The sequence below is a fragment of the Mirounga angustirostris genome, unplaced genomic scaffold (assembly GCF_029215605.1).
Source record: "Mirounga angustirostris isolate CCGP_5_RB_7025 unplaced genomic scaffold, mMirAng1.0.hap1 SCAF_16, whole genome shotgun sequence".
Lineage (NCBI taxonomy): Eukaryota > Metazoa > Chordata > Mammalia > Carnivora > Phocidae > Mirounga > Mirounga angustirostris.
The window spans coordinates 56779295-56806497 of NW_026991724.1; the positions used below are offsets into that span (position 1 = coordinate 56779295).

Genomic DNA, 27203 nt, shown 5'->3' on the forward strand with positions numbered 1-27203 from the left:
GCACAGAGTAAGTAGGAGACTCTTGTGTGGGGTGTACCTTGGCCGGGAAGGGAGCACTTCCAGCAAGATACCCCAAAGCTGGCAAGGAGAAGGTAATTTATTTGACAAATTGTGGAACTAAGAACAATAACGTAAAGCCAGAAGGCAAATTGGTAGTCTAGGGAAAAACTGTTTTCACACCTATGGCTGAGGAATGTGTTTTTATTACTACATAAACATAATCGACAAAGCTTCCATACACTAAGAAAAGGACCACTTAACTTGAAAATAAGCGATTATGACACACATTTGATGAAGCGCAAACCCCAACAGCAGGGAACAGACAATGGGGTGTTCAAAGCCTGACAACTAGGAAGTGCAATCTGAAACGAGGAGGAATGCTTTCCTTCCCCGCCCCCCGCGCCACGACACAGTGAGAACAGTGCTGGAACCGCCGCTGGCCAGGCTGGGCTCTGGAGGACGCTGGGGCGCGCAGCTCCCGATGCTGTGATGACAGTCTGCTCATGTGTGACCCTCTGGCCAGGCTGTTATACTCTGGGGAAGATGAAGCAGAGGCATCGGAATCTCAGGATGTCTATCAAGGGCTGTGGACAGGCTGAACTCTGAGCTGAAGGCCACGGAGAGAGGCCGAGTCCCATAAATCACCGCACTGCAGGGCTCTCCGGAACACAACAGCTCTTGGGTTCGGGATTTTAGGGACTGCCTAGGAAAGGAGAGGTGAGCTGGGGGTGACAGACGGTGGCAGCACAGTGGACAAATGCAGGGGAGGCCGCGATTAAGGGCCCTGCCTGCCACTCACCACCAGATGGCCGTGGGCAGTCATGTGACCTGTGGGAGCTCCGCCGATTCACCCCCTGGCGGGGGCACGTAAGACAGCTCCCCAGGCCCTCCTCTGAGATTCTCCTAGACCACAAGTCTCCCTCAACTCGCCGGGCAGCAAAAACAGACTACTCCCCCCACCTGGTGTGAATGCTCACGCTCCCCCCTCCAGAAACACTGATGGGGTCACTTCCAAGCGCCACCGGAGTAGTGCAGGTACTGTGCACGAGGGTTTCGGGTCAGGCTTGGTGGCCTGCAGTGCCAGATGTCAGGCCCTCGAGGGGGGCCTGCCACTGGGGAGCTGCTCTTGGGCTTCCTAATCGTCTCTGTCTTCGGCACTGCAAGTAATGTTCAAGGAAGTTTTCTGTGTGGAATGGCCTGAAGCTGGGATGGAAAAATCGACCGCGGTTTCCAGTGAGGGGCTCTGGGGGCCAAGTGTTGACTCAATTTCTCCTTTCGACTAGCTGGGCTGCCGGACCCTGGGCCACCGGACCCTGGGCCGGCCCGCAGCTATTCTGGCTGTGCTGATCTCAAACACTGCCCTCTAGCAACCCTGAGTCCTCGTCTACAAGCTGAAGCTGCTGTGTTGGGATATTCCAAAAGCACCCTGAGATTCAGGCTACCTGATTTCCCGCCAACAGGCCCGGCAGTGATCTTTTTTAAATGAAAGGACAGAAAAAGATCCACTGTGCTAACTAACAAAATGATACTCAGTCATCAATACAAAAGTTTCTAACAGTTTTAGAAGTTTTTAATGTGGAAGAAAATCGCTTCTGAAATACTATTCTACCACCTACAATGACTGCACAGAGCGGTTCCTGAGCTGGGCGGGACCATGTCATCTGTCAGGAGCCTGGATGGAAACACATGGCACACTGCTGCCCACCAGGTCCACATTCCCTAGCCTGGCCCCAGTGCACTTCCAGTGGCTGCCACCTGCCCAGACCTATCCCTTCAGCCCGGGACCCTCACCTGCCCACCTGTACGCACCTATCCGCTCGGCCCCGGACCCCCACCTGCTCTCCTGTACGCACCTATCCGCTCGGCCCCGGACCCCCACCTGCCCTCCTGTACGCACCTATCCGCTCGGCCCCGGACCCCCACCTGCCCTCCTGTACGCACCTATCCGCTCGGCCCCGGACCCCCACCTGCCCTCCTGTACGCACCTATCCGCTCGGCCCCGGACCCCCACCTGCCCTCCTGTACGCACCTATCCGCTCGGCCCCGGACCCCCACCTGCCCTCCTGTACGCACCTATCCGCTCGGCCCCGGACCCCCACCTGCCCTCCTGTACGCACCTATCCGCTCGGCCCCGGACCCCCACCTGCCCTCCTGTACGCACCTATCCGCTCGGCCCCGGACCCCCACCTGCCCTCCTGTACGCACCTATCCCTTCAGCCCGGGACCCCCACCTGCCCTCCTGTACGCACCTATCCGCTCGGCCCCGGACCCCCACCTGCCCTCCTGTACGCACCTATCCGCTCGGCCCCGGACCCCCACCTGCCCTCCTGTACGCACCTATCCGCTCGGCCCCGGACCCCCACCTGCCCTCCTGTACGCACCTATCCGCTCGGCCCCGGACGCCCACCTGCCCTCCTGTACGCACCTATCCGCTCGGCCCCGGACCCCCACCTGCCCTCCTGTACGCACCTATCCGCTCGGCCCCGGACCCCCACCTGCCCTCCTGTACGCACCTATCCGCTCGGCCCCGGACCCCCACCTGCCCTCCTGTACGCACCTATCCGCTCGGCCCCGGACCCCCACCTGCCCTCCTGTACGCACCTATCCGCTCGGCCCCGGACCCCCACCTGCCCTCCTGTACGCATCTATCCGCTCGGCCCCGGACCCCCACCTGCCCTCCTGTACGCACCTATCCGCTCGGCCCCGGACCCCCACCTGCCCTCCTGTACGCACCTATCCCTTCAGCCCGGGACCCCCACCTGCCCTCCTGTACGCACCTATCCGCTCGGCCCCGGACCCCCACCTGCCCTCCTGTACGCACCTATCCGCTCGGCCCCGGACCCCCACCTGCCCTCCTGTACGCACCTATCCGCTCGGCCCCGGACCCCCACCTGCCCTCCTGTACGCACCTATCCGCTCGGCCCCGGACCCCCACCTGCCCTCCTGTACGCACCTATCCGCTCGGCCCCGGACCCCCACCTGCCCTCCTGTACGCACCTATCCGCTCGGCCCCGGACCCCCACCTGCCCTCCTGTACGCACCTATCCGCTCGGCCCCGGACCCCCACCTGCCCTCCTGTACGCACCTATCCGCTCGGCCCCGGACCCCCACCTGCCCACCTGTACACACCTATCCGCTCAACTCCGGACCCCGCAACGTCCACTCCACCGCAGCCATCTGCCCCAGCCATGGTCCCCCCGTAGTCCCCAGCTCCCCAGGCTCTGCCGGTCGCCCGCCTCCGTGTGTTTGCAGGCGCCGCGTCCTCTGCCACGGGCGCCTCTGCAATTTTATGTACCAGGGAAGCTCCCCTTGCCGGCTGGAGGCTGCGCTCACCCCCTTTCTCCGACTTCACCATGCTCTGCCCTGGGCTTCCACATCGCTGCACAGAGAGAGTCTTACAACCCTCCTCGCGTCAGCCGGTAGCCGGAAGCAACAATGGCTACCACTCACTGAGCCAAAATAGGGCTGCGCGCTCGGGCACAGGGCCGGCGGACTCCGCCGCGTGTCCCCTCGGGGCCACCGTCCCCACCCTGTCTTCCGGCTTGCCTTAAAAGCCCACGCGTCCTTGCGCAAGCGGAGGGCGGGCCCCAGTCAAGCCCGCGGCACCCATTGGCGGTGCGGGGCCGAGGGAGGTGGGGCGAGGTCTCCGCGTGACGTCAGGACGCCACGGTCAGAACGTCGAAGCCCAAGAAAGACAAGAACCAGCCGGTCGCGAGCAGTTCCGCGGCCGTGTCGCTGTCTCCTTGGGCCGCTGCTGACGAGTCCAGGGGGCGGACGGCCGAGGTGGGTGTGGGGGGCGGCGGGCGGGCGGGCGGGGACGGCATCTCCTTCCGGCCCTACGCCCAGCGGGTGCCGAGGCCTGGTGGGCCGTCGCAGCAACGGACGCCGCGCGCGAGCGACGGCTGGGTGTGGCGGGCACGGGCGGCCACTGCGCCTGCGCGCCCTCGCGCCTGCGCCGTCGGCCGGGCTCCCCGCCCCCGCTCTCGGAATCCCCGGGTCCCGAGCGCCCCTGCTCAGCCCCCATTGACCGGGCCGTTCCACCGGGAGGATGGCGTTGCCCCGGCGACGCGCGGCCCCGGAGCCGCGTTCTCCCCGCTGGAGCCGTGGTGTCCACGCGCGGCGCGGCCGGGCGGTGACTCCGGAGCGGGTCGCCGGCGTCCGGACGGGCTCTGCTTCCACCTGGCGCCACTGCCCTCTCGGGGCTCCCGGGACGGCCAGGTGCCCCTCGCGCCGGTGCCCGTGAGGCACGCCCGCTGTCCCCCCGCGCTGTCCCCCGCTCGTCCCCTCCTGCCTCTCCCCGCCCCTTCCCGAGCTCGCGTGTCCGGGGCGTCTTCCAGGCTCGCGTTCCTGTCCGTCCCCTCGCTTGCCTTGGGACCGTCGGGGTCTCCGGCGGGGACGCGCCTCGGAGCCCACCCAGGCTTCTCAGCCCCCCAGGTGTACGCCCCAAGGCAGCCCTCGCTCCTGGCAGGCCCCCCGCCCCACTCGGCGTTTCCGGCAGGTGGTTTGGACGGGGTGAGGCATCTCCAGCGCTCCGTCTCCGGAGCCCCCAGCGCGCGGGGCTTGTTTCTAACCGCAGTGTCCTGAGAGCTTCCCGAGAGCGCGCGTCTTCCCTTCCCGGCTCCCCGTGCGCCCTCGGGGCTTCTCCTCGTTTCGCGGAGTGACTTCTGGAGTTGTTTTCCTTTGGAGTTCTCTCTAGATTCTCTCTTTACCAGCTTTGCTCTGCTTCCTCTCCGGAGCTGTTTTTCCTTCTGGAATGCTTTGTAGCCCTTGCTTGAGGTCCCTCCACCCCCTCCCGCCCTCCGTGCCGGGGTTTCCCTCGGGCCTTCCCTCTTCTCTTAGGGGTTTCAGGTCCTTCTCTTCCCCTTTGGGAGATTCCGTCAGCCTTCCCCGTTTTCAGATCCTTCCTGTTGCACCCAGAGCACTGCAGGGAGGAGAAGGCCTTCCCCTCACACAGAGGCCCTTTTCTTTTATTCCGCCAGTGAGTCCTCTTTCACGGACACTCCTTTTCTGCCTGGCTTCTCATGAGCTCATCTCCTTCTCTCCCCACTTTGTGACTTTTTCTTGCTCCTCTTCGAGTCTCCCTAACTCCTTTTTTTTCTCATAGACAGTGAGAAAGCAGTCTGGCTCCTGAGGTCCACCCCTTATGCCCCAAGGTCCAGATGGCGGCCAACGTGGGTGATCAACGTAGCACAGATTGGTTAGTGTGGCTAGAGGGACAGAGGCCGGAGGGGAGGGCAAGAGGAAGCAGGACCCACTGTTGTCCTCTGGGACGGGAGGTCCCTTAGCGCTCCTTGTGGGTGGAGTGCGGATGAGCTCCTCCTCTGGCCACAAGGACAGAGGGAAGCATTTGGTTGTAATGTGGACAGTCAGGTTTTCCTTCATCTCTGAGCATCTTGTTTTCACGGTACAGTGCTTATTTCTCAAAATTGGGATGACTCATTCCATGAACTGTGATTAAGGCACAGCCTCCAGCACTTTATACTCTCATTTATCAATTTGTTAATATCTTGTTTTTTTCCAAAACAGAGTGATGATAACCTGCTGGCTGGGGAGGGGGGGGGGTGTCAGAATTGACTCATAAACCATTTAGACCTAGTAGGTACCAGGGGCTATGTTAACTTCTTTGGATCCTGGTATTTTCATTTGGTATTTAGCAACTGCTGTGTATCAGGTACTTGGAAAAGTGCCTTAGGTCTCTATCTCTAGTTGGATTTTTCCTCACAGGAAGGCGTGAGACAGAAAACCATTGTCAGCATATTATAGATCAAAATATATCCTAGACTTAAAAATTTAGACTCCAGTAGGTAGTAGGAGGGAGTTTAGGATTCAAGTCCTGGTATGTGCCTGTCTGCATTTTGCCCACTGTGTACAGGGGGAGAAAAGACTGACTCGACGTCCCTTCTTTGCAGGTCTTCTCAGTACAGCATGGTGGCCGGGGCAGGCAGAGAGAACGGCATGGAGGCTCCTATGCGTGAGAACCCAGAGTGGGAGAAGGCCCGCCAGGCTCTGGCCAGCATCAGCAAAGCAGGAGCCGCCGGCAGCTCTGCCAAGGCCAGCAGCAATGGGCCTGTTGCCAGTGCCCAAGTGAGCAGGCACCCAGGACCTGGGTGCCCTGAGTGGGGGTTGCTGGGGAGGGAGACGCTTGGTGTTCTCTGGTATCACAAGGACAGGGTGCCCTGAAGATCTTCTGGGAGCCTCAGACGGGGGGGTCTTGTCCCTGGGAATGGTCCTTGTCCCTGGGAATCCAGCCTGAAGAGGGGATGTGCCCTGGGTCCCTGAGGTGCCCCGAGTCCACGGGTAGAGGCTGTGACTCTTGGAGAGAGGTGGACCCAGTTGTGTCCTCAGCAGTTAGCCACCAGTAATTAGACACATTTGGGGGCCACAGGGTATGTGGGCTCCTGCTACCAGTGCTGACGGCACACGTGTCTCTGCAGTACGTGGCTCAGCGGGGGCCACGGCACCGTGCTGACGGCTCACGTGTCTCTCTGCAGTACGTGGCTCAGGCGGGGGCCACGGCACAGTGCTGACGGCACACGTGTCTCTGCAGTACGTGGCTCAGGCGGGGGCCATGGCACCGTGCTCACGGCACACGTGTCTCTCACCACAGTACGTGGCTCAGCGGGGGCCACGGCACCGTGCTCACAGCACACGTGTCTCTGCAGTATGTGGCTCAGCGGGGGCCACGGCGCTGTGCTGATGGCTCACGTGTCTCTGCAGTACGTGGCTCAGCGGGGGCCACGGCACCGTGTTGACGGCACACGTGTCTCTCACCACAGTACGTGGCTCAGCGGGGCCACGGCACCGTGCGCACGGCACACGTGTCTGTGGTATGTGGCTCAGCGGGGGCCACGGCGCCGTGCTCACGGCACACGTGTCTCCCCCCCCGCAGTACGTGGCTCAGCGGGGCCACGGCACCGTGCTCATGGCACACGTGTCTCTGTGGTACGCCGTGCTCACGGCACACGTGTCTGCGGTACTTGGCTCAGCGGGGCCACGGCACCGTGCACACGGCACACGTGTCTGCGGTACGTGGCTCAGTGGGGGCCATGGCGCCGTGCTCACGGCACACGTGTCTGCGGTACGTGGCTCAGTGGGGGCCATGGCGCCGTGCTCACGGCACACGTGTCTCTCCCCACAGTACGTGGCTCAGCGGGGCCACGGCACCGTGCTCACGGCACACGTGTCTCTGCAGTATGTGGCTCAGCGGGGGCCACGGCACCGTGCTGACGGCACACGTGTCTCTCACCACAGTACGTGGCTCAGCGGGGCCACGGCACCGTGCGCACGGCACACGTGTCTGCGGTACATGGCTCAGCGGGGGCCACGGCGCCGTGCTCACGGCACACACGTCTCCCCCCGCAGTACGTGGCTCAGCGGGGCCACGGCACCGTGCTCACGGCACACGTGTCTCTGCAGTATGTGGCTCAGCGGGGGCCACGGCACCGTGCTGACGGCACACGTGTCTCTCACCACAGTACGTGGCTCAGCGGGGCCACGGCACCGTGCGCACGGCACACGTGTCTGCGGTACATGGCTCAGCGGGGGCCACGGCGCCGTGCTCACGGCACACACGTCTCCCCCCGCAGTACGTGGCTCAGGCGGAGGCCTCGGCCCTGCAGCAGCAGCAGTATTACCAGTGGTACCAGCAGTACAGCTACGCCTACCCGTACAGCTACTACTACCCCATGGTGAGCGCCCGGCCCTGCCGGGACCGGTGGGAGGCGGGTGCTGGGAGTGGGAGCCGGCGGGCGGGTTCCAGCGGCCCGGGGAGGGCTTGAAGACGGCAGTGCAGCTTCCGAAACTGGCCACTAGCACGCTGCCCCCGTGGTCCAGCCGAGAGCCCTTCCCAGGTCCAGGTCCTGCCTTCTCTGCCGCTGGTCACTCCTCTCCCCTGCGACGTCCCCCTCTGCTGTGGCTCCCTTCCCCACTCCCCTGTCTCTCTGCGCCCCCACCTTGCAGAGGGTTCCCAGGTCATGCCTCAGGGAGCCCTTTTCTCTGACCGACGGGACTAGTTAGAGCCGTATTCTGCCGCACCCCGGTTTGCTTTCACGGAGCTTACTGCCTGAGCCGCTCTGTATCTGTCCGCAACTGTGCACGTTTTGAGCGTAGACTTCAGTAGCGCGTGGATTTTCATGTTTTATTTTTGGTTCTGTTGTGGCGTTTAGGAAAGTTGGTGCTCAGTATGACTATTTGTTAAATAGAGAATGGAATTGAAAGAGGTTTTCATTGCATTTTAGTTGTTTTTAACGCAACAGAATTTGGCGCGTTTACACAGTGGAGAGTAATAGAAAGGGGTGGGGGGAAGTGGAGCATCACAGGTTATGTACGGCTCCTGAGCAGGCAGGAGAAGGGGGAGGGGATTGGGCCTCCACCGACCCTCGTTTCTGTGCCTTTGGCAGAGCATGTACCAGAGCTACGGTTCTCCCTCCCAGTATGGCATGGCCAGCTCGTACGGCTCCGCCACACCCCAGCAGCCATCGGCACCCCAGCACCAGGGGGCTCTGAACCAGGTAACGCCCCCAGCCAGCTCTGTGGCACGTTCAAGAGGGGGAATGTAGTGTTTGTGAGTGGGCGGGCAGTGGGGATGCCTGCATTTTTTAAGCTGCCCACTCCCTGGTTTCTCTCCTGCCGAGTGACTCTTGATCTGATAACGAGGAGGGCGAAGCATGGCTTTTGAAACCAGGATGGGTTTAGGACTTGGGCAAGGCCTGGGGGCTCGGTGTTGGGGTGACAGTGGGAGCAGTTTGCAGCATGGCAGCTGTCTTCTGAGTTTTCCCCCAGCACATGCACACATACATGCACCATCACACACGCAGTTTGGCCTTGCACTTAGCGTGCTGTGTGGAGGAGTGTGGAGCTGGTGCAGGGAAGGTGGATAGATCTGGGCTGGGATCCCAGCTTCCCATCAAGTGGTGTCATTACAAGTCACGTGATCTCTCTGCATCTCAGCCAGTCCTGTCAAGTGGGAAGGATCATCACTTCACAGGGCCCCTGAGAACGTGTGTAATCACGTGTGGGTCTCGATTGGCACGCACGATGTGCTCAGACAGTAACCCCGGCTGGGTGCACTGTTGGGGCCGCACTCCCTAGGAGGTGGACGGCAGGGTTTAATGCCCACTGCTGCCGCCCGGCAGCTGGGGGCCATGGGAGAGCAGCTCAGGGTCTGAGCCGGAGTCCTCTGAGCTGTGAAGAGTGTGGGCAGTAACTCTCCGTTCCTCAGGGAGTCGCTCTGAGCGCCCAGGGCAATGAGACGTGGGAGGGTCTCGGTGCGGGGTTGGGAGCTAAGTGATGCCATGATCGTGAGGACAGTGTGAGAGCCAGCACAGGGAGCTCTACTCCTGTCCTCAGCGCCTGCTTCCTCCACCAGCCCCCAGTCCCTGGCATGGAAGAAAGTATGTCCTACCAGGCCCCCCCTCAGCAGCTGCCGGCAGCCCAGCCCCCTCAGCCCTCCAACGCCCCGCATGGGGCTCATACTCTGAACAGCGGCCCCCAGCCTGGAACAGCCCCAGCCACACAGCACAGCCAAGCAGGGCCTGCCTCGGGCCAGGCCTATGGGCCACACACCTACTCCGAGCCTGCCAAGCCCAAGAAGGGCCAACAGCTGTGGAACCGGATGAAGCGTAAGTTGGCGGTAGACTTGGGAAGAAGAGAGGGCGTGGGGGCTGGACCTTACAGAGCCAAGCGTGGGGTGCTTCTGGATATCGTGGTCATCCCTAGGCTTAGGGTGCACCTGCCCTGGAGCCCTTTGCTGGAGCTTGGCGTCTCCCATTCCTGGGGATAGGGCAGCCTGAGGTGGGCCAGGGTAAGGTCTAACCCCAGCTTTTGCGGCTCTCACAGCAGCCCCTGGGACTGGTGGTCTCAAGTTCAACATCCAGAAACGGCCCTTTGCTGTCACCAGCCAGAGCTTCAGCTCCCCCTCAGAGGGCCAGCACAGCAGCTTCGGCCCCCAGCCCAACCCCGAGAAAGCCCAGAACCACAGGTGATGGCCGTCCCGTTGCTCTTGTCCCAGCTCCCTTGCCTGTGCAGTCAGCCTGCACCCCGAGCCTCAGTCTGCTCCTCCAGAATGGGGAGGGGTCCCTCCCTCAGGGTTGCCGTGGACACGAAATGAGGGGGATAAAAGAAGACGCTCGAGTTGTGTCCGGCGCGTGTCTGCTCTGTGAGCAGTAGCGATGACGGGCTTTTCTGCCGGCTGAGTCCCACATCTGCCCTCTCTAGGGGGAGCCTGTCCGGGAAGCCTGACGATTGGCCGCAGGACATGAAGGAGTATGTGGAGCGCTGCTTCACTGCCTGCGAGTCGGAGGAGGACAAGGACCGGACGGAGAAGCTGCTCAAGGAGCTGCTGCAGGCCCGGCTGCAGGACGGTTCGGCCTACACCATTGACTGGAGCCGGGAACCCCTGCCAGGGTTAGTCCAGGCTGGGGATGGGGAGGAGGGCGATTCTGGGTGCTGAAGTGGAGACCTACAGACTTAGGTACCTGAAGCCCCGAGAATGAGCAGGAAGGTTAGCTCCGGCGGGGGGAAAGGCCAGGAGGGTAGAGCAGAGGTCCAGGCGCTGCCTGGGGGTGCAGTCCTGGGGTGGGGTGCAGGCCGTGAAGGCTGGCGAGTGCACAGTATTCAGCTGCGAAGAGCACTCTCTAGACAGAGAAAACGTTGGGTTTGCCTCCCATTTTTGCAGTGTATTAGCTGAGTCGCCTGGGTAAGTTCCTTTCCTGCCTGAGGCTGTGTGTTCCTGGGGCGGCTGGCAGATGTTGGGGATGGTGGGGGCGCTGGGTTGGTGATGCCCTGCCCTGCTATATCCTCAGGCTGACTCGGGAGCCTGTGGCTGAGAGCCCCAAGAAGAAGCGGTGGGAGGCCCCTAGCAGCCTTCATCCTCCCAGGGGGGCAGGCTCAGCGACAAGGGGCGGGGGTGCCCAGTCCCAGCGAGGGACACCAGGGGCTGGGGGTGCTGGCCGAGCCCGGGGCAGCAGCTTCGCCAAGTTTGGCAACCGCAATGTCTTCATGAAGGACAACAGCTCTTCCTCCAGCACGGACTCCCGCTCCCGTTCCTCCTCCCGGTCCCCCACTCGCCACTTCCGCCGCAGGTACAGGGACTGGGGGCTTGGGGTGGGGGGAGGGCGTGGGGGGAGGGGCCGCTTCAGGCCTTACCTCCCTGCTGCTTCTGTGCAGTGACTCCCACTCGGATTCAGACAGTTCTTACTCAGGGAATGAGTGTCACCCTGTGGGTCGCAGGAACCCCCCCGCGAAGGGCCGAGGAGGTCGGGGGGCCCACATGGACCGGGGCCGAGGCAGGGCACAGCGTGGGAAGAGGTGAGACTCTGGGCGGGTGGCCAGGGGGGTGGGGCTGAGATCGGGGCTCTTGGGGAGCGGTGGGAGGGGCAGGCTGTGACATCTGCCTTGTTCACCCCTGACCTCCTTTTTCAGGCATGATCTCGGTCCCACCAAGCGCAGCCGCAAAAAGATGGCCGCACTAGAGTGCGAGGACCCTGAGCGTGAGCTGAAGAAGCAGAAGCGGGCGGCCCGCTTCCAGCACGGACATTCCCGCCGCCTGCGCCTCGAGCCCCTGGTGCTGCAGATGGGCAGCCTGGAGAGCAGTGGTGCTGACCCAGACTGGCAGGAACTTCAGATCGTGGGCACCTGCCCTGACATCACCAAGCACTACCTGCGTCTCACCTGCGCCCCCGACCCATCCACTGTGCGCCCTGTGGCAGTAAGTGCCTGGAATGGGCAGGTCCTCCCTGCAGGGCAGCTGCTAGCACGAGGCCGTGGCAACCACACGGGAAGGATGGCAGAGACTGCACCCGAGGCTGTGGTGTGGTGGCAGGGGCCTGGGAGCTCTGTGAGAGGTGACTTGAGGACAGAACTTGTGTTTTGAAGACTAAGTCCGGGTCGTGTGGCCTCATCGGGAGACTTGCTCTGAGCCTCCATCTCCTCAGGAAGCGGCCTTCCCAGGCCAGCTTGTCTGAGGCGGGGACGATCAGGCTCCCGTGTCCTTTGCTGAGGCCAGCAGCAGCGTGGTTCATGTTCCGTCCCAGGGGACACACTGACGTGGGCAGCTGAGGTCGGGAGTGGTTACTCTTGCCAAATGTGTCGGGTTCTTTTTAAAGTCGGTAGTTAAGTTATGAAACGAGTCTGATGTTGCCGCCTTCATGTTAGAATGCTGAGTTGGGGGAGGTGTAGTGGGTTTTAGCGATGGCTTCACTCACTCTGCTGAAATTTTTCTGAGCCATCGTTTGGTTTCCTTCCCAGGTTTTGAAAAAGTCTCTGTGCATGGTCAAGTCCCACTGGAAAGAGAAGCAAGACTACGCCTTTGCCTGCGAGCAGATGAAGTCGATTCGGCAGGACCTGACGGTGAGGGGGCTGCTGGGAGGGCCTGTGGTGGGAGAGCCCCGCCCTGCGGTGGCCTCACTGCTCTCCTGCCGTTCCAGGTGCAAGGTGTGCGGACGGAGTTCACGGTGGAGGTGTACGAGACGCACGCCCGCATCGCCTTGGAGAAGGTGAGTGCGGTGCTGAGGCCCTTCCGGGTTCTTCCTGGGCTCCCCGTCCCGGCCTCACGGTCTCTCTCTCCGTGCCCCGGGCTCCAGGGCGACCATGAGGAGTTCAACCAGTGCCAGACGCAGCTCAAGTCGCTGTACGCCGAGAACCTGCCAGGCAACGTGGGCGAGTTCACTGCTTACCGCGTCCTCTACTACATCTTCACCAAGAACTCAGGAGGTGAGGGAGGTGCCTGCGGGACGGGGTGGCCCCAGGCCCCCGGGGTTGGGCGGTACTGATCCTCTTCTGTCTCGGGCTGCAGACATCACCACGGAGCTGGCGTACCTGACTCGGGAACTGAAGGCAGACCCCTGTGTGGCTCACGCCTTGGCACTGAGGGCGGCCTGGGCTCTGGGCAACTACCACCGCTTCTTCCGGCTCTACTGTCATGCACCCTGCATGTCTGGGTACCTGGTGGACAAGTTTGCAGACCGGGAGCGCAAAGCTGCCCTCAAGGCGATGATCAAAACGTATGTGAAGCTGGGTTCTCCCCTGCCCCCTCTGCTCTGCCGGCCCCGCCGCTGCCTTCCTTCCCCACTTCCCTCCTCCCTCTGCACACTCGTGGGCTGTCCGGCTTCCAGCTCCCGTGCCCTGGACACTGGTCCTCTGTCCCCATGTCTTCTTTCTACACGTACCCTGCTCCCCAGCCCCTCCCGCTTCCCTTCCCACTGTTGGCCCTCTGTCTCCCTAGGCCTGCCTCTGCATCTCCCTTCTTCCCCAATCTGTCTCACTGCTCCAGGGTTCTCTCTCCACCCCCGAGTCTCTCTTTCTCCTGCTCGCGTCACCCTGGACCCTGGTTTGTTTTCTTGCTCTGGGCTCTTGGTTTCCTCCCTCGGTCTCTGTTCACCTTTCACGGCTCTCCTGACACTGAGTCCCACTCGGTAGAGACAAACTAGGAAAGATGGCTGTGCTCTTGGTAGCTTCTGATCGAACGGGACCAAGACCCCATTCCAACTCGAGCTGCTTTAAGAGGATAGAAAACACGTAGGGAGGCAGGTGTGATGTGGGCACAAGCCAGATCAGGGACTGTGTGTAAAAAGAGTAAGCTCTCTGTACGTTAGTTGTTCCCTGTGTTGCGCGCGCGTGCATGGTGGGCAACTTGTGGTTCTGCCGGGGGTGAGATGCCCCGGGTGACGTAAGGAGGGGTCGGGTGACCTCTTTTGTTGGCACAAGTAGGGGCTGCTGCTGGTGTCCAGTGGGTAGAGGCTAGGGATGCTGCTCAGCCTCCTGCAGGGCCCAGGACGCCCCACAACAGAGAAGCGGCCCCGGTGTCAGTCTTGCCAAGGTTGAGAACCCTCAGTCAGAGGTTGGTAGGTCCAAGGGGCCACATCAGTTAGCTTAGGAGCCACAGGAATGGTGTCGGACTGGGGAGGGACCGTCACACTGAAGTTAGGAAACACACTCCAGGATCCGATTTGGGTCCAGATTTAAGGCAGAGGCTGAGCCAGGGCCGGGGCCGCAGAAGTAGACAAGGATGTGGGACAGAAACATGAAGGCGACAGGATACACAGGACCTGGTTATCTACCTGGGAGAGACAGGGAGGTGGGCTGTCTAAAGGCCCCGTGGGCTGTCCCGGAGTCTGCCCTCCGCAGCGGGATAGCGGCTCCCAAGCTTCTGTGTGGCTCCCAGGGGTGTCGTGTGGGCCGGTCACTGTTGTGGTTAGTTCATATGTGCTGGGTCTTGGTTGGGGCCGCCGCCGTGAAGGTGCCTTGTCGGAGGGGCCTTGGCCTACACTGGCCACCCGCTCTCTTTCCCCCCGTCCTTAGCAGACGGGCCCCTCCCTCCCAGAGCCCCCAGAACAGGTTTTTGCAGGGTGGCCAGGAGGCCAGCTCCCTCGTGGGGAGAAATAGGCTCTCTCGTGCTCCCGTGGATATCCAGAGCTGTGATGGAGCGCGGGCTCGAGGCAGGACTGGGTCACGTCCTTTGTGCGGCATCCTCCCTGTGTGATGCCGGCCAGGTGGCTTTGCCTGTGGAGCTCGGTTCCCTCAGCGTCTGTTTCTAAAGGGTAGGGGGACGCACTTTCTGGGAGAGAATTCAGCAGGTTAACAGCCAGTTGCCAGCACACGCGAGTCTTCTTAGCAACTGCAAGTGACTGTTGCCAGCGTGTAACAGGCGTTGGCTGACCCTGTGCCGGCCATTCCTGAGGCACTTTGACCCAGGCAGGGGGCACAGCCAGGGTGGGTCCCCCAGAGTAGCTGTCAGACCTGCCAACCCATGCCCACCCCCATCCCCTCGGGTCACTCCCTCTGCCTGGCCCCCTGCCCTTGGGCCACAGCGGGCCCTCTTCTGAGGGACTGCTCAGGCCCTTGAGCAGCGGAAGAGCCAGCTGGGCCCTTCCCTCCCATCCCCTCTCCTTGGTCCCCCCGTACAGGTAAGTGAGGGTGAAGGGCGGCACAGCCGGGGCTGGGGCCACCAGCCCCACCCCGGGCCCCCCCAAGCCCTGGAGGTGGGGAGGCTGGGCGGGGAGGGCTAAGAGGTCAGGTAACGTGCTGAGGAAACCCTTTGGGTGCCCTAAGGGGGGGCACCCACTCCCTGCCCGCCGCCCGCCTCATCACATTCTCCTCTTGTCTCCGTAGCTTCCGCCCTGCGCTGCCAGTCTCCTACCTGCAGGCCGAGCTGGCCTTCGAGGGCGAGGCCGCCTGCCGGGCCTTCCTAGAGCCCCTGGGCCTGGCCTACACGGGCCCGGACAACGCCAGCGTCGACTGCCGCCTCAGCCTGGTGCAGCTGTCAGCCTTCTGAGCACCAGCGCGGATGGGGGCGGGGTGGGGGCAGGGCTGCGGCCCCCAGCGCCACCTTGGCCGATTGTGTTTTTGAGCCATGGACTTGGGTTGTAAATTAGTTCGTGGGGAGCGGGCTCCAGGAAGAGCCACCATCCCTGTCCCCGTTTTCGTACCGGGGAGTCTGTACAGAGATTTTTTCTACATTTTTATTTTTTGCCTCAGAGGGACGGGATTGGGGGAGGAGGGGGTGGGACAGCAGAGGGTTGGGGGCGTGGTCTGTAGGCTGCTCTGTGTCCAGCTGGCACCCCCACTAATGCTGTCTCAGTGTTTTCTCTCTCTCTCTCTCGAGCTTGTACTCCGGTACCGACCTGGCACCCTGGCCCATCCCATGCCGGGGGGGCCAGAAGAAGACAGGCCGCTCCGCCCGTGCCCGCCCCGGCGGGGGCACCAGCACGCAGCCCGCCACCCGCCACCCGCCCGCCTCACCACAGACTCTTGTTGCCCAGCCCTCCGGGGCCTCAGTGTTCGGGGCTAGGGGAGCCGTGTAGAGACTGTGCCCCGCCCTCAGCCCCCCACGCCAGAAATGCCGCCGCCAAGCCGCCACCACGTCCACGCCGACACTGCGCACTGAGGACTCCGGAGGCCATCGCGGGACCTCGGCCGGGCCGCCTCGTCCGCAGTTGTATTAAGTTGTCTCCGTGTCCCTCCTCCCTCCACCCCCGTGTTTCTTCTGTTTTTTTTTTCCTTCCCTCCCTCCTCCTCCTGCTTCCCGCCCTTCTTTGGTTCAGCACAGGTAAAACGGTTACCCTCCCTCCCTTGCCTTCATGGATCACCAGCTCACGTCATGTTTCCTTCTCTTTTCTTTTTGTGTGTGTTTATTTAAGTTATTTTTCTTCCTCCCCTTTTTCTTTTTGCCCCCCCCCCTTCTGCCATGTAACTGGAGGATGTGCGATGAGTTGGCAAACAGCTGGACTGTCAGGCTGCTTTTTTTCCAGATGTTCCTCCTTTGCTTCCCTCCCTTCCCTCTCCCCCTCCCTTCTCCTTCCTTCATTCTTTCCTTGGATCACTGAGCACCATTTGGAAGCTTGAGAGAAACCAAAATTAAAGAGAGAGAGAGAGAGAGCACTTTGTCCCTTCCTGCTTGGCCTGGATCTTCCCAGGTTCTTCGGGGTTGAGCGCGGTCTCCTGCAGAGGTCTGGGGGGACCGTCATCCCAGGGGCAGCTCAGCCAGAGGCTGGTAGGTGTCCCCTGCCCTGCCTATGCGGCACAGCCAGACTTCCCCTAGGGTCTGGCTCCCCAGCTCCTGCCTTGGGCTGAACCCAGGCTGCGGGAGGCCGACTTGAGATCCGTGGGGCACCTTGGCTAGGGTGAGGTGGGGGTGTAGCCCCTCCAGGGGCTGTACTACTCTGAGCCCCTCGGCTTCCAGCCTCTGTCTCAGCACTTGGGCCGTATCTTCCAGGGAGGGGGAGGGGGGGGCACAGAGCACATGCTGCCCCAGGAGGAGCAGGCTCCTAAAGCTCAGCTGCCGGGGTGCCTGAAGTCCTGGGGCCAGGAGCGCGCGTCTTAGTGCACCCACTGCGGCGGCTACCTCCCCGGGGCCTGTCAGCCTCAGGAGGGCTAGTGTCAGGTGTAGGGCCCCCGCGGGTACCACGAACGCAGCACACGAGGGTGCGGCTCGAACCAGCTCTTCCTGGGCCTTGGCCACCCCCGCCTGCAGCCCGGGATCAGTCACCATGAGAGCCACAAAGTGCGTGGGGCGGGGCTGGCGGGGCGCCGCGGCCCCGGCTCCAGCCGTCCCTCTGCCTTCCGAGGGCCAGGCGCCGGGACCCCACTCTGCTTCCGTCTCGGGAAAACCTCGAGCGGGGGTTCGTCCCGGCGCTGCCTGTGCCGCCCCACTGTGTGGCTCCGTGGCCCTGCCCGTGGCGGCCGGCTTCAGCACCCTTTCCAGCGCTGTCCACGGGGAAGCCTGGCCTTCGGCCCTGCGCCGCTCCCTGGCCTCCAGCCCGCTTCCGGTGTCAGCGGGAGCGGCGGCGACCCCTCCGCCGTGGGCGTCCTCAGCGCTGCGCGCGCCCCCGCCGCCGCGCGCGTCTGCCCCGTCGTGCGCGTCCTCGCCGCCGCCGCGCGCGCCCCCGCCGCCCAGCGCGTCCTCGCCGCCATGCGCGTCTGCCCCGTCGTGCGCGTCCTCACGTCCGTCACGCGCGTCCCCGCCGCCCAGCGCGTCCAGGATGGTGGGCCCGCGGCCCGCCGCCGAGCCCGAGCCGAAGACGAGGTCGGTGCGCGACGCGCGGTCCCACACGATGCGGCCGCGGAAGCGGAAGTGGCGCACCCGGTGCTGCGGCACGGCCAGGACTCCGGGCCCAAGCGCCGCCAGCGGCTCGTCCCAGCAGAAGGCGCCGAAGGGCTCCTCGCGCACGCCGAGGAAGCGGTCGGCGTAGCCCACCGAGAAGTCGGCCGGGTCGAGGCGCGGGTCCCAGCGGATGCGCTGGATGACGGCGGCGGCCGTGCGCAGCGGCGGCTTCTTGGCCCCGGCCCCGCGCCGAGACGGCGCCGGCGCCCCCGGGTGGGGCTGGCGGCAGCGGGCGCCGAAGCGGCAGCGGCCCTCCAGGAAGAAGCGGCAGGCCGGCGGCGCCGCGGGCTCGGCCGCGGGGGCCGCCGCCATGGGAGCGGGGTGGGGGGGAGCCGCGCCCCGTTCCCGCCGCCCTGGGAGCAGCGCACGCGCGCTCGCGGCGCCTCCGATCACCGGCCTGGCGGGCGGCTCCGTGCGCACGGTGTCCTCGGGGAGCCTGACCGCGCCTGCGCGGCCCATGCGCCTGTGTGGCCCTCCTCGGTCCAAAGGGCCTACGGGCACCGCCCGCGCGGTGACCGACTCCCTCAGTGCCCTCGAGGACCCGGACCCGCCCCACCGCGGGTCCACAAGCTTTACAGGTGCGACCACGCCCTTTTGGGCCGCCCTCGGCTACGCTCCGCGTGTACGGCCCCGCCTCCTCCAGGTTCTTCGCTGGGCTGGCTCCGCCCTTACCTAGGGGTGATCCCGCCCCTCGCCTAAAGGTTGGCACGTGCTGCCCCGCCCTCCCGCCCCTTGTGGGTCGTGCCCTCGGCCGGACAACTGTACCCCAGCAGGGCGCAAACTAGGTAGCCCTGACTTGGGACGCCGCTGCCCCCCTCGGGCCGACACACCTTTCCGAGGGGGGTGTGACTCCCCCACCGGGACCCTGCCTCTTCCCAACCACTTTCCTGCGCGGCCGCTCACAGGGTAAGGGCAGCTCGCCTCGAGGGGTTCACTGGATACGCGGGCCGGAGTCAGGCTCCCGGAGCCACTGCACTGGGCCTCAGGGAGCGAATCTAGCCAGCCCCCTGGAGCGAGTCACGTGGCCCCGGGATCGAGTCGGCGGACCCCCTGCAGCGAGTCAGGCCGGACCCCGGGAGCGTCAGCGGGTCCCCTGCAGCGAGTCAGGCCGAGCCCCTCCCCGGGAGCGAGTCAGGTGGGCCCCCCTAGAGTGCGTCAGTGGGCGCCCGGGAGCAAGTCAGGCCGGGCCCCGGGAGCGTCAGCGGGTCCCCTGCAGCGAGTCAGGCCGAGACCCCCCCCCAGGAGCGAGTCAGGTGGGCCCCCGGGAGCAAGTCAGGCCGGGCCCCGGGATCGAGTCACGTGGACCCCGGGATCGAGTCAGCGGACCCCCTGCAGCGAGTCAGGCCGGACCCCGGGAGCGTCAGCGGGTCCCCTGCAGCGAGTCAGGCCGAGCCCCCCCCCCGGGAGCGAGTGAGGTGGGCCCCCCTAAAGTGAGTCAGTGGGCGCCCGAGAGCAAGTCAGGCCGGGCCCCCGGGATCGAGTCACGTGGACCCCGGGATCGAGTCAGCGGACCCCCTGCAGCGAGTCAGGCCGGACCCCGGGAGCGTCAGCGGGTCCCCTGCAGCGAGTCAGGCCGAGACCCCCCCCGGGAGCGAGTCAGGTGGGCCCCCCTAAAGTGAGTCAGTGGGCCCCCGGGAGCAAGTCAGGCCGGGTCCCCGGGATCGAGTCAGCGGACCCTCTGCAGCGAGTCAGGCCGAGACCCCCCCCGGGAGCGAGTCAGGTGGGCCCCCCTAAAATGAGTCAGTGGGCCCCCGGGATCGAGTCACGTGGACCCCGGGATCGAGTCAGCGGACCCCCTGCAGCGAGTCAGGCCGGACCCCGGGAGCGTCAGCGGGTCCCCTGCAGCGAATCAGGCCGAGACCCCCCCCGGGAGCGAGTTAGGTGGCCCCCCTAGAGTGCGTCAGTGGGCCCCCGGGAGCAAGTCAGGCCGGGCCTTGGGCCAGGTCTGGCAGGCCAGGCGCTCTGTCAAAATTGATGAATGAATGTGGCTGTGAAGCGGCCACGTTGGGACACCGCCCCTGAAAGGGGCACCGTGTAACCACGCCCCCCGCAGTTAAAGGGGCCACATCCCACCACACCAGGCCCACCGTCCGATCTCGACCTTCGTCCAGTCTCTGCGGGGAAAGAGCTACAGGTGATACACACCTGGTCCTTAAAGGCGCCGGGACCCCATCACCGATCCCGCTTGCCCCTCCACCCCGTCTTCCCTTCCCACGTGCAAAGTGAAGAGACAGAACTCGGGGCAAAGACCTTAGCCGTTTATGTGTAAAGAAGTAGGATGCCGGACGGTAAACGCATCGGAAACAGGGGTGCCTACAGGCCGATGACGTCGTCCAGCTCGAGATCCGCGTTGGGGCGGCAGTGGGCCCTGGAGGGCTGTGCCCCGGAGCTGGGGTCCAAATCGGGCTTGGCGGCAGCGGCCCCCGGGCGCTCCGCGTCCATGACGCCCAGCACCGCGTCCAGCATGGAGGGGCCCAAATCCAGGTGGAAGGACAGCAGCGGGTCGGCGGGCGCGGGCGCGCGGAGGGCAGGCGGCGGGGGCTGCGGCACGGCGGGCGGCGGCGCGGAGCGCGGGGCCCCGGCGGGCGGCGCCCGGGGCTCGGGAGGCGGCCCGCCGCCGTGACGGCTCAGGAACGAAGTGTCCCCGAAGGCGTCGCCGCCGCGCCCCACGTGCAGCGTGTGCCGGAAGTCGCCGAGCGGCGCGGAGATGGACAGGGCGCCGCGCTCCGGCCGCTTCTTGGGCTGCGCGGGGCCCAGCTGCTTCAGAACCGGCATCTGCGGGGATGGGGTCGGGGTGGGGACGGGTCAGCGCCGCCTCCGCCCGGGGGGGGCGACCCAGCCCACGTCCCCACCCTGGGCCTAGACAGCGGTTCAGAGGATGCTCTCCCAAACGACAGGACGGCAGATGGTGGCGGGAAACGGCGTCTGCGGAGGCCCTAAGTCACAGACTGCAATTTAGGTCCGCCCGTGACCACCGCGCGCCATGCTGATGCCACTAAGAACTAGTATCACAGTCCTCCTACCGGCCGGGCAACAGGCAACATGCTTCACCAACTCTTCCAAGTGTCTCCTAAGCTTGGCAGAGAAACTGCAGCTTCTCCGAGGCCCCTTCCCTGAAGACAGGGCTGACTTTGTCCACCAAGTGCCTAGGGCCCACCGCACTTCTAGAGGCCCCCCAAAATGTTACAGGGTTTTAACTTATTTTAAAATGTGTGGATTATGTCTGTCTTTGACCAACACAGTCATAAAATATAAATAAATATGTATGCATGCAAGCTTTGCCTAGGGCACACACAAGTCATAATGCAGGTCTGCCTAAAACCTCAAATTCAGGTTCAGGGTGGGCCTGGGCATCTATAGACTTGTACAACATTTAATAATTCGAGTTATTTGCTTTTGAAAGGGACAATATAATGTGGGGTTTTTTTGTTTTTTTGGTTTTTTTGCAAATTTTTCTATTTATTTCTCTAAAAATAGCAAGAGTGGCATAAATTTGAGACTGACAGCTAGTCCCCTATAAACTTGGTGTGCAATTGTCTCATAGCTGCCCTGGCTTCTACGGTAAATACGGTAAATTGCCAACATTTGCCTATATCCTGGAACCTGGCTGTTTTTATGGAACTTCTGGGAAGGACTTTGATGACCTTGTACTTTTGTTTTAACAGTCACTGTTATCATAATAATAAAAAAAAATCTTTCTGTTTGAACTGAAGCCCCACCCTTTCTTTGCCAGCTGTATGATTGGGATAAATTATGTGGTTTCTCTATGTCTGTTTCCTCTCTGTAAAATGGATAAAATAACACTACCTTCCTTGCAGGGCACATAGAAAATCTCAATTAAAGACAACTATATTTGTAATAGTGCCAGCTAATTAGTAGTGCTAGTGCTGGGGGCGGGGGGAGGGGAGGATGTTTCCTCAAATAACTATAGAACAAGATCAAGATTTGATAAAATCCTATGAAAAAGTCAAAGCAGCCAGCACTATTCTTTTAGTAACTAGCACCCTGGGAAATATCACTGATAATGTAGAGAAAAATTAAAGCTAAGAGGATTTAAAATAATTATAGTTGGATGTGTTCTGAGGATCGCCCTTTACCCTATCCCAACACACACACACACACACACACACACACACACTTTATATTTATTTCTCTGGGAAAACCAGTCTTGATTTACCACCTCTGTAGTGTTTCTCAAACTTCTCTGACCTCAGCCTAGATGAATAAATATATTTTAACGGCAACGTGACACACAATCACCTCTCCTCTCCACACCACCCCCCAAGGGAAACAAACATTTTATGAAACAAGACTTACAACATGCTAGGCACTCAGATATTTTCAATTCTAATCTATTTTATTTTTTTTAAATGCTTACCTCTGCTCATTAATAAATCTCAATCCACAGTTTAAAAAAAGAAAAACAAAAACAAAAACAAAAAACAACGCTCTCTCCGTGCTAGCAGTGCCCGGCCTTACTCTGCAGTGAGTTGCAGGTGAAAAGAACACAACTCAGCCAAATGCCTAGGTTTCCATCTGGTTGTGTGTGTGTGTGTGTGTGTGTGTGTGGCTTTGGGCAAGCTACTTAACCTTTTTGACTTCATTTCCTCCTCTCCAAAATGGAACATAGGAATATAGGATGTTCCTGTAACACTTCCTAGTCTCTGCAAGATTGGTCGGATGTTGCCAGTAAAGTCTTGGCAATACCCAGGACACAGCAAAAGTTCAATGGAATGCTCAGTGGCCACCTGGGATCATTCTCCCATGTCCCAGAGAAGGACACACTCAGAGAGGGTATGTGACTTGCCCAAGGTCACAAAGCCAGTTCTGTGGGACCCTGGAGCCTAGACTTAGCACTTCCACTGCCTGCTGCCTCTTGAACTGACCCCTCCCTGACAGCTCTCTGCCACTTGGCTCTTCTCCCTGCCCATACCCTAGTTTGTCCCTCATCCCATCCTTCTGTTGCCCTACCAGGGCACCAACGCCACAATGCCACTGCCATTTTCCAGTGCCTGGCCAAACACACCTGCCATTTCCTTTCCGTGGGACCCTGAACTCACTTCCTCAACCTTAAACCTCAGTTTAGTCCACTGAAAAACGGAGTCAGAATGCCTGTTTGCTAGGGGTACTTGTGAAGTGTAGTCACGATGCTGATGTTGTATGTCCTAAGCACGTATTCTGGGCCAGGTAGGGGACCTAAGTGCGTTACTCAAATAAACAAATTCATTCAATCCTCAGAACGACTCAGCTTTACAGAGGTGGTGGCTGAGGCACAGAGAGGTAGAGTAAGTTGCCCTGGGTCACACAGCAATAAATGTTGGGGGCTGGTTTTGGAAACCAGGCAGAGTCTAAACCTGATGAGAGTCTAAAGATGATATCCTATTGTTCATAGCCCCCTTGGATAGGGTGGGTGGGTGTGCATCCCCATGGAAACAATGTTTCCATATCCAGGGATTTCCTACACCCCTGACCATGTTTGTTTGCGTTTCTTTCCTTTTTTCCATCCCAGACAGAGAATAATGAGTTAGAAATCGTTTCTGAGTGCGGCCTCTTCTTGCCAGCTCTGAGGGCCTCGGGCAAGTCACTCCACTTCGGAGTGACTCGAACGTCAGGGTCCTCTTAAATAGAGGGCTCTAACCTCCCTCTAGCAGAGTTGTTGCAATGAGGTCATGCTAGGAAAAAACCCCCTCAGCCGGCCAGGGCTCCTACAGAGGGGCTGTTGTTAGTGACAAACGCCCAAGGGGCAGAGCGTGCAGGAGCGAGGGCGGGACCCCGAGGGGCCCTAGCCCTGCGACTCGAGGCTCGGCGGAGCCGCGCTCCTCCTGCCTCCCTCCGCCCCAGCTGCGGGAGCGGAGGGCACAGCTGGTTCACCTCTGTCCTCTCCGGCCCCAGCCCCGCCAAGACGGAAATAACCGCCCGCTCCACACCCGGCCCGACCGGTTCTCGGCTCTGGGGGGAGGCGGCGAGGTGGGCGGAGCGGGGCCCGGGAGGGGGAGACCCCCGCCCGTGGGCTCGCCGCACTTCCTCGGGCCACGTGGCTGCCTCCCGGACTTGAGCGCCCGCGGTCCCTTTGCCCGTCTGTCCCGCGTCCCTCCGGACCTGACCCGGGACCCCGGGGCCCGGCTCCCCGCGGCCCCTTACCTCTTGGTCCTCGCTGAGTGGGGCAGGCGCGCTCTCAGGCTTAGACTGGGGGACCCCCCCCTCCTTGGTTCGGAGCCCACCTCCGCCTCCGAGGCCTTCTTCCTTCTTCCTCCGGGCGGTTCTCACCTGGCAAAGGAAGTATCATGCGGAACCTGGAGGGGGGTCCAGGACCCAGGCGCCCGGGTCGACAGTGCCGCCTCCTCAGGACATTCCCCCCCTCCCCCCCTCAGGTCCCAGGAGTCCTGCCTCCTACCTTTCTTACTGTTCAGACCCAGGAGTCAGAGGTTCCCAAGACCCCCTCCCTCAGGCCCTGGGGTCCAGGCCTCAGACCCAGGAGCCCGGGCCCCACCCCTGGCAGGTCCTGGCATCGGGTCTCTTCTTTACCTGCACCGGGGACCGAAGTGTCAGCCCCTCTCGGGGGCCATGGTAGGAACCCAAACGGGCCGCGGAGTCACCGACCAGGCCAGCTCAGTCCGTCTGGGGCAGAGAGGGTTAAGGCGCAGGCCCCTCCCAAGCCTTCCTTATCCCCCAAAAGTTTGCCTCTAGGATTTAAAGGACTCGAAAGCAGCGGTGGAAAAGCTGAGGCCTCCGGGCAGAGTGTGGGGGCGGGACGAGGCCCGGACTGGGTGTGCACAGAGGACACGCAGAAGGGGTGGGGGATGGCCAGGGCGCGCCCCCCAGCCCGGCCCCTCCCCCTGCCCAGCTTGGAATTTCCTGAAGCTGGGGAAGTCTGGTTGTTTAGAAGAGTAATTTCTTCCAGATTGCAGCGGTTGGAGGAGAGAGAGAGAGAGAATGTGTGTGTGTAGAGGGAGGACGGGTGAGAGGAAGGGAGAGGGACAGAGGGAGACAGAGTGTAGGAGAGAGAATGAAACAGACTGGGTCCCTGAGTCCGCAGGAGGATGGAGGTAGTCTTCAAGGGGCAGCTCTGACCCTGCTTTGGAGAGTTTCCTGGATGACTATCCCTGCCTGGAGCTGCTCATAGGAAGGTCATTACAGGACTCTGAGCGTTTGTGCCTTTTGGTGACAAGAAGAGTCGCCCATCCGAGTGTTGGGAAGATCCGCCCCAGTGTGAGGCAGGGCCTTCCTTGCGAGGAGAGCAGAGTCCCCAGGGAGGAGGCTGGCTCAGGGGTGAGCTGGGGCTGGGGCTGTGGGGCTGCAGAAGAGAGTCAGTCTCACGGATCACACGGAAGTGCAGCTTGAACGAAATCCCCAAGAAGTGGCAGGTTCTAGGGCAGAGAGAGAAGGAAGAAAGCTCAGAGCAGGCTGGGAGGCCAGGTGAAGCAGAAGGCTCCAAGGTCTCTAAAGCGGAGTTCTTTTTGCCTGGAGAGATCAGCTCCAAAGCCACTGGTCACTGGCGTACTGAACCAGGCAGGGTATGGGACAGGATAGCAGGTCAGATCCAGGTACTAGAAAGTTCCCTCTGGGATTCATGAGAGGGAGGGACTGACTGGAGCAAGGCTGCGATTCAAATCCAGAGCAAAATGTAGGGGTGTGTGTTGGGTGAAGAAGGTTACACAAAACTCAGTAACCAAGATAAATAATATATTTAAATATAGATTTTTATTAAATATTTTATGGATGTTAAAGTCACATAACATAAAAGGAACTATTTAAAAGCGGTGTTTGGGGCGCCTGGGTGGCTCAGTTGGTTAAGCGACTGCCTTCGGCTCAGGTGATGATCCTGGAGTCCCGGGATCGAGTCCTGCATCAGGCTCCCCGCTCAGTGGGGAGTCTGCTTCTCCCTCTCCCTTGTGTTCTCTCTCTGTGTCTCTCAAATAAAATAAATAAATAAATCTTAAAAAAAAAAAAAAAACTTCAAGTAAAGACAGGATCAGGGTTGTGATGAGCTGTATTGGATCCTGGGGACAAAAAGGAAAATCAGTCACAAGGATGCCATCTTCATTTAAAACTTTGATATTTTGTTCATCATGGTTGTGTTATTGATTCTTTTTGTTGCATTTATTCATTTGTTGTGTCACATTGTTGTCAATCTTGGTTACTGACTCTTTGATGTTGCCTTTATTTATTATTATTATTATTATTATTATTATTATTATTATTATTATTTTGCGTCACCCTCCTCCTGGCCCTGGCTGGGAGGCTGTGAGGCTAGGTGCAGGGACCCTGGGGAGGAGCCTAAGTTGGAGCAGGGGCCATGAGGATGGAGAGGAAGTACGACCAAAAGGGATTTGGGTAGGCTTACTTGGACTTGAGAACCAAGACGGACAGGATTTGCAGGAGAGAGGAGAGAGAGGAGATTGGTTTTCCACTGCTGGTGTAAGGAATCTCCACAACCTGTGTGGTTGACAACCACCCACACTTTTTATTCCACAGTTTCTGTAGGGTGAGAGTCTGGGTGGGCCCTTAGGTCTGTGAGGGCTGAAATCAAGATGTCAGCAGGGCTGCGCCCCTTACTCGGAACAATCCTCTTCCAAGCTCATTAGAGGCATTGGCTGAATTCAGTTCTTTGTGGCTGTGGGCCCGAGCTGCCTGGCTCCTGCCAGCTGGGGCTGGTGTGTGGAAGCTGCCTGCATCCTTCTGGTGCTTTCCGTGCAGCTCCATTCTGCTGGCGATGAGTGGAATCCCTCTGAGGCTTCAACTCTCTCTGATTTCCCATTCTGCTCCATCTTCCTCCTGCCTCTAGCCAAAGAAAGTTCTCTGCTTTTAAGGGCTCATGTGATTAGATTGGGCCCACCTGGATAACACAGATGTATCAATCAAGGTTCTCCAGGGAACCAGAACAAACCCTACAGAGCTTAACATTTATTTTTTATTTTTTATTATTTTTTAAATTGTATTATGTTATGTTAGTCACCATACAGCACATCTTTAGTTTTTGTTGTGCTGTTCCATGATCCATTGTTTTCGTATAACACCCAGTGCTCCATGCAGTATGTGCCCTCCTTAATACCCATCACCAGGCTAACCCATCCCCCACCCCCCTAAAATCCTCAGTTTGTTTCTCAGAGCCCAAGTCTCTCATGGTTCATCTCTCCCTCCGATTCCCCCCCCCTTCATTTTTCCCTTCTCCTAATGTCCTCCATGCTATTCTTTATGTTCCACAAATAAGTGAAACCATATATGTGATTTTTTGCAAGGAATTGGATTCTGTGCTTGGAGGGGCTGGCTAGCCACAAATCCATGGGGCAGAGTGGAAATTCTATTAGGCTGGAGCAGATGCTGCAGGAGCAGAATTTCTTCTTCCCCAGAGAAACCTCTGTTTTACTCAACTGATTGGATGAGGTCCACTCATGCTCTCAAGGGTAATCTCCTTTAGTTAGGGTCAACTGATCATCACTATCAACCACATCTACAAAATGCTTCCACCAGTAACACCTGGGTCCGTGTTTGAGTGAATAACCAGGCACTGTAGCTGGGCCAAGCGGACACATAAGATTCGCCATCATGCCAGGATAATCTATTTTAAGGTCTGTAAGATACTTTTTTTTAATTGATGTATTTA

The 27203-nt window shown here is 60.7% G+C and overlaps 3 protein-coding genes and 1 long non-coding RNA gene across 12 annotated transcripts; 1 reads left to right on the forward strand and 3 right to left on the reverse strand.

Annotated features, from left to right (window-relative positions):
* Positions 1-187: 187 nt before the first annotated feature.
* Positions 188-3540, reverse strand: LOC135362836 (uncharacterized). 4 transcript variants are annotated; one of them, XR_010408177.1, is made up of 2 exons: positions 3130-3540; positions 188-699 (listed from the first exon to the last, which is right to left on the reverse strand). It is a non-coding gene; the product is annotated as an uncharacterized LOC135362836 (long non-coding RNA). The 4 variants fall into 4 exon arrangements; XR_010408176.1 differs by having other exon boundaries at positions 188-703; XR_010408179.1 differs by having other exon boundaries at positions 3120-3540.
* An 85-nt stretch (positions 3541-3625) lies between these two features.
* Positions 3626-16374, forward strand: LENG8 (leukocyte receptor cluster member 8). 6 transcript variants are annotated; one of them, XM_064581126.1, is made up of 16 exons: positions 3626-3783; positions 5105-5197; positions 5910-6084; positions 7587-7688; positions 8400-8510; positions 9368-9620; positions 9838-9979; positions 10216-10404; positions 10803-11081; positions 11167-11307; positions 11422-11707; positions 12247-12348; positions 12426-12494; positions 12582-12711; positions 12794-13001; positions 15109-16374. In XM_064581126.1, exons 2-16 carry the CDS (start codon positions 5160-5162, stop codon positions 15269-15271), a joined length of 2388 nt encoding a protein of 795 aa, XP_064437196.1. In that variant the 5' UTR covers positions 3626-3783; positions 5105-5159; the 3' UTR covers positions 15272-16374. The 6 variants fall into 6 exon arrangements, with proteins under 6 accessions (XP_064437196.1, XP_064437191.1, XP_064437195.1 ...); XM_064581121.1 differs by having other exon boundaries at positions 12794-15251; XM_064581125.1 differs by having other exon boundaries at positions 11230-11307; positions 12794-15251.
* Positions 16127-18260, reverse strand: LENG9 (leukocyte receptor cluster member 9). The gene has a single exon (XM_045890479.3). It carries the CDS (start codon positions 18056-18058, stop codon positions 16460-16462), a length of 1599 nt encoding a protein of 532 aa, XP_045746435.3. The 5' UTR covers positions 18059-18260; the 3' UTR covers positions 16127-16459.
* A 1583-nt stretch (positions 18261-19843) lies between these two features.
* On the reverse strand, positions 19844-24450 carry CDC42EP5 (CDC42 effector protein 5). The gene is made up of 3 exons (XM_045892302.3): positions 24125-24450; positions 23741-23866; positions 19844-20374 (listed from the first exon to the last, which is right to left on the reverse strand). Exon 3 carries the CDS (start codon positions 20372-20374, stop codon positions 19913-19915), a length of 462 nt encoding a protein of 153 aa, XP_045748258.1. The 5' UTR covers positions 23741-23866; positions 24125-24450; the 3' UTR covers positions 19844-19912.
* Between the last annotated feature and the right edge of the window lie 2753 nt (positions 24451-27203).

What these genes read in the sequence shown, in the direction of transcription:
- LENG8 (XM_064581121.1), top strand. Translation starts at nt 5,160, where the DNA reads ATGGCGGCCAACGTGGGTGATCAACGTAGCACAGATTG. An exon ending in ACAGCTACTACTACCCCATG is followed by an intron (nt 7,689 to 8,399) that starts GTGAGCGCCCGG and finishes TGCCTTTGGCAG; the next exon opens with AGCATGTACCAGAGCTACGG. An exon ending in GAGAAAGCCCAGAACCACAG is followed by an intron (nt 9,980 to 10,215) that starts GTGATGGCCGTC and finishes TGCCCTCTCTAG; the next exon opens with GGGGAGCCTGTCCGGGAAGC.
- LENG9 (XM_045890479.3), bottom strand. Translation starts at nt 18,058, where the DNA reads ATGGGCCGCGCAGGCGCGGTCAGGCTCCCCGAGGACACCGTGCGCACG.
- CDC42EP5 (XM_045892302.3), bottom strand. Translation starts at nt 20,374, where the DNA reads ATGCCGGTTCTGAAGCAGCTGGGCCCCGCGCAGCCCAAGAAGCGGCCG.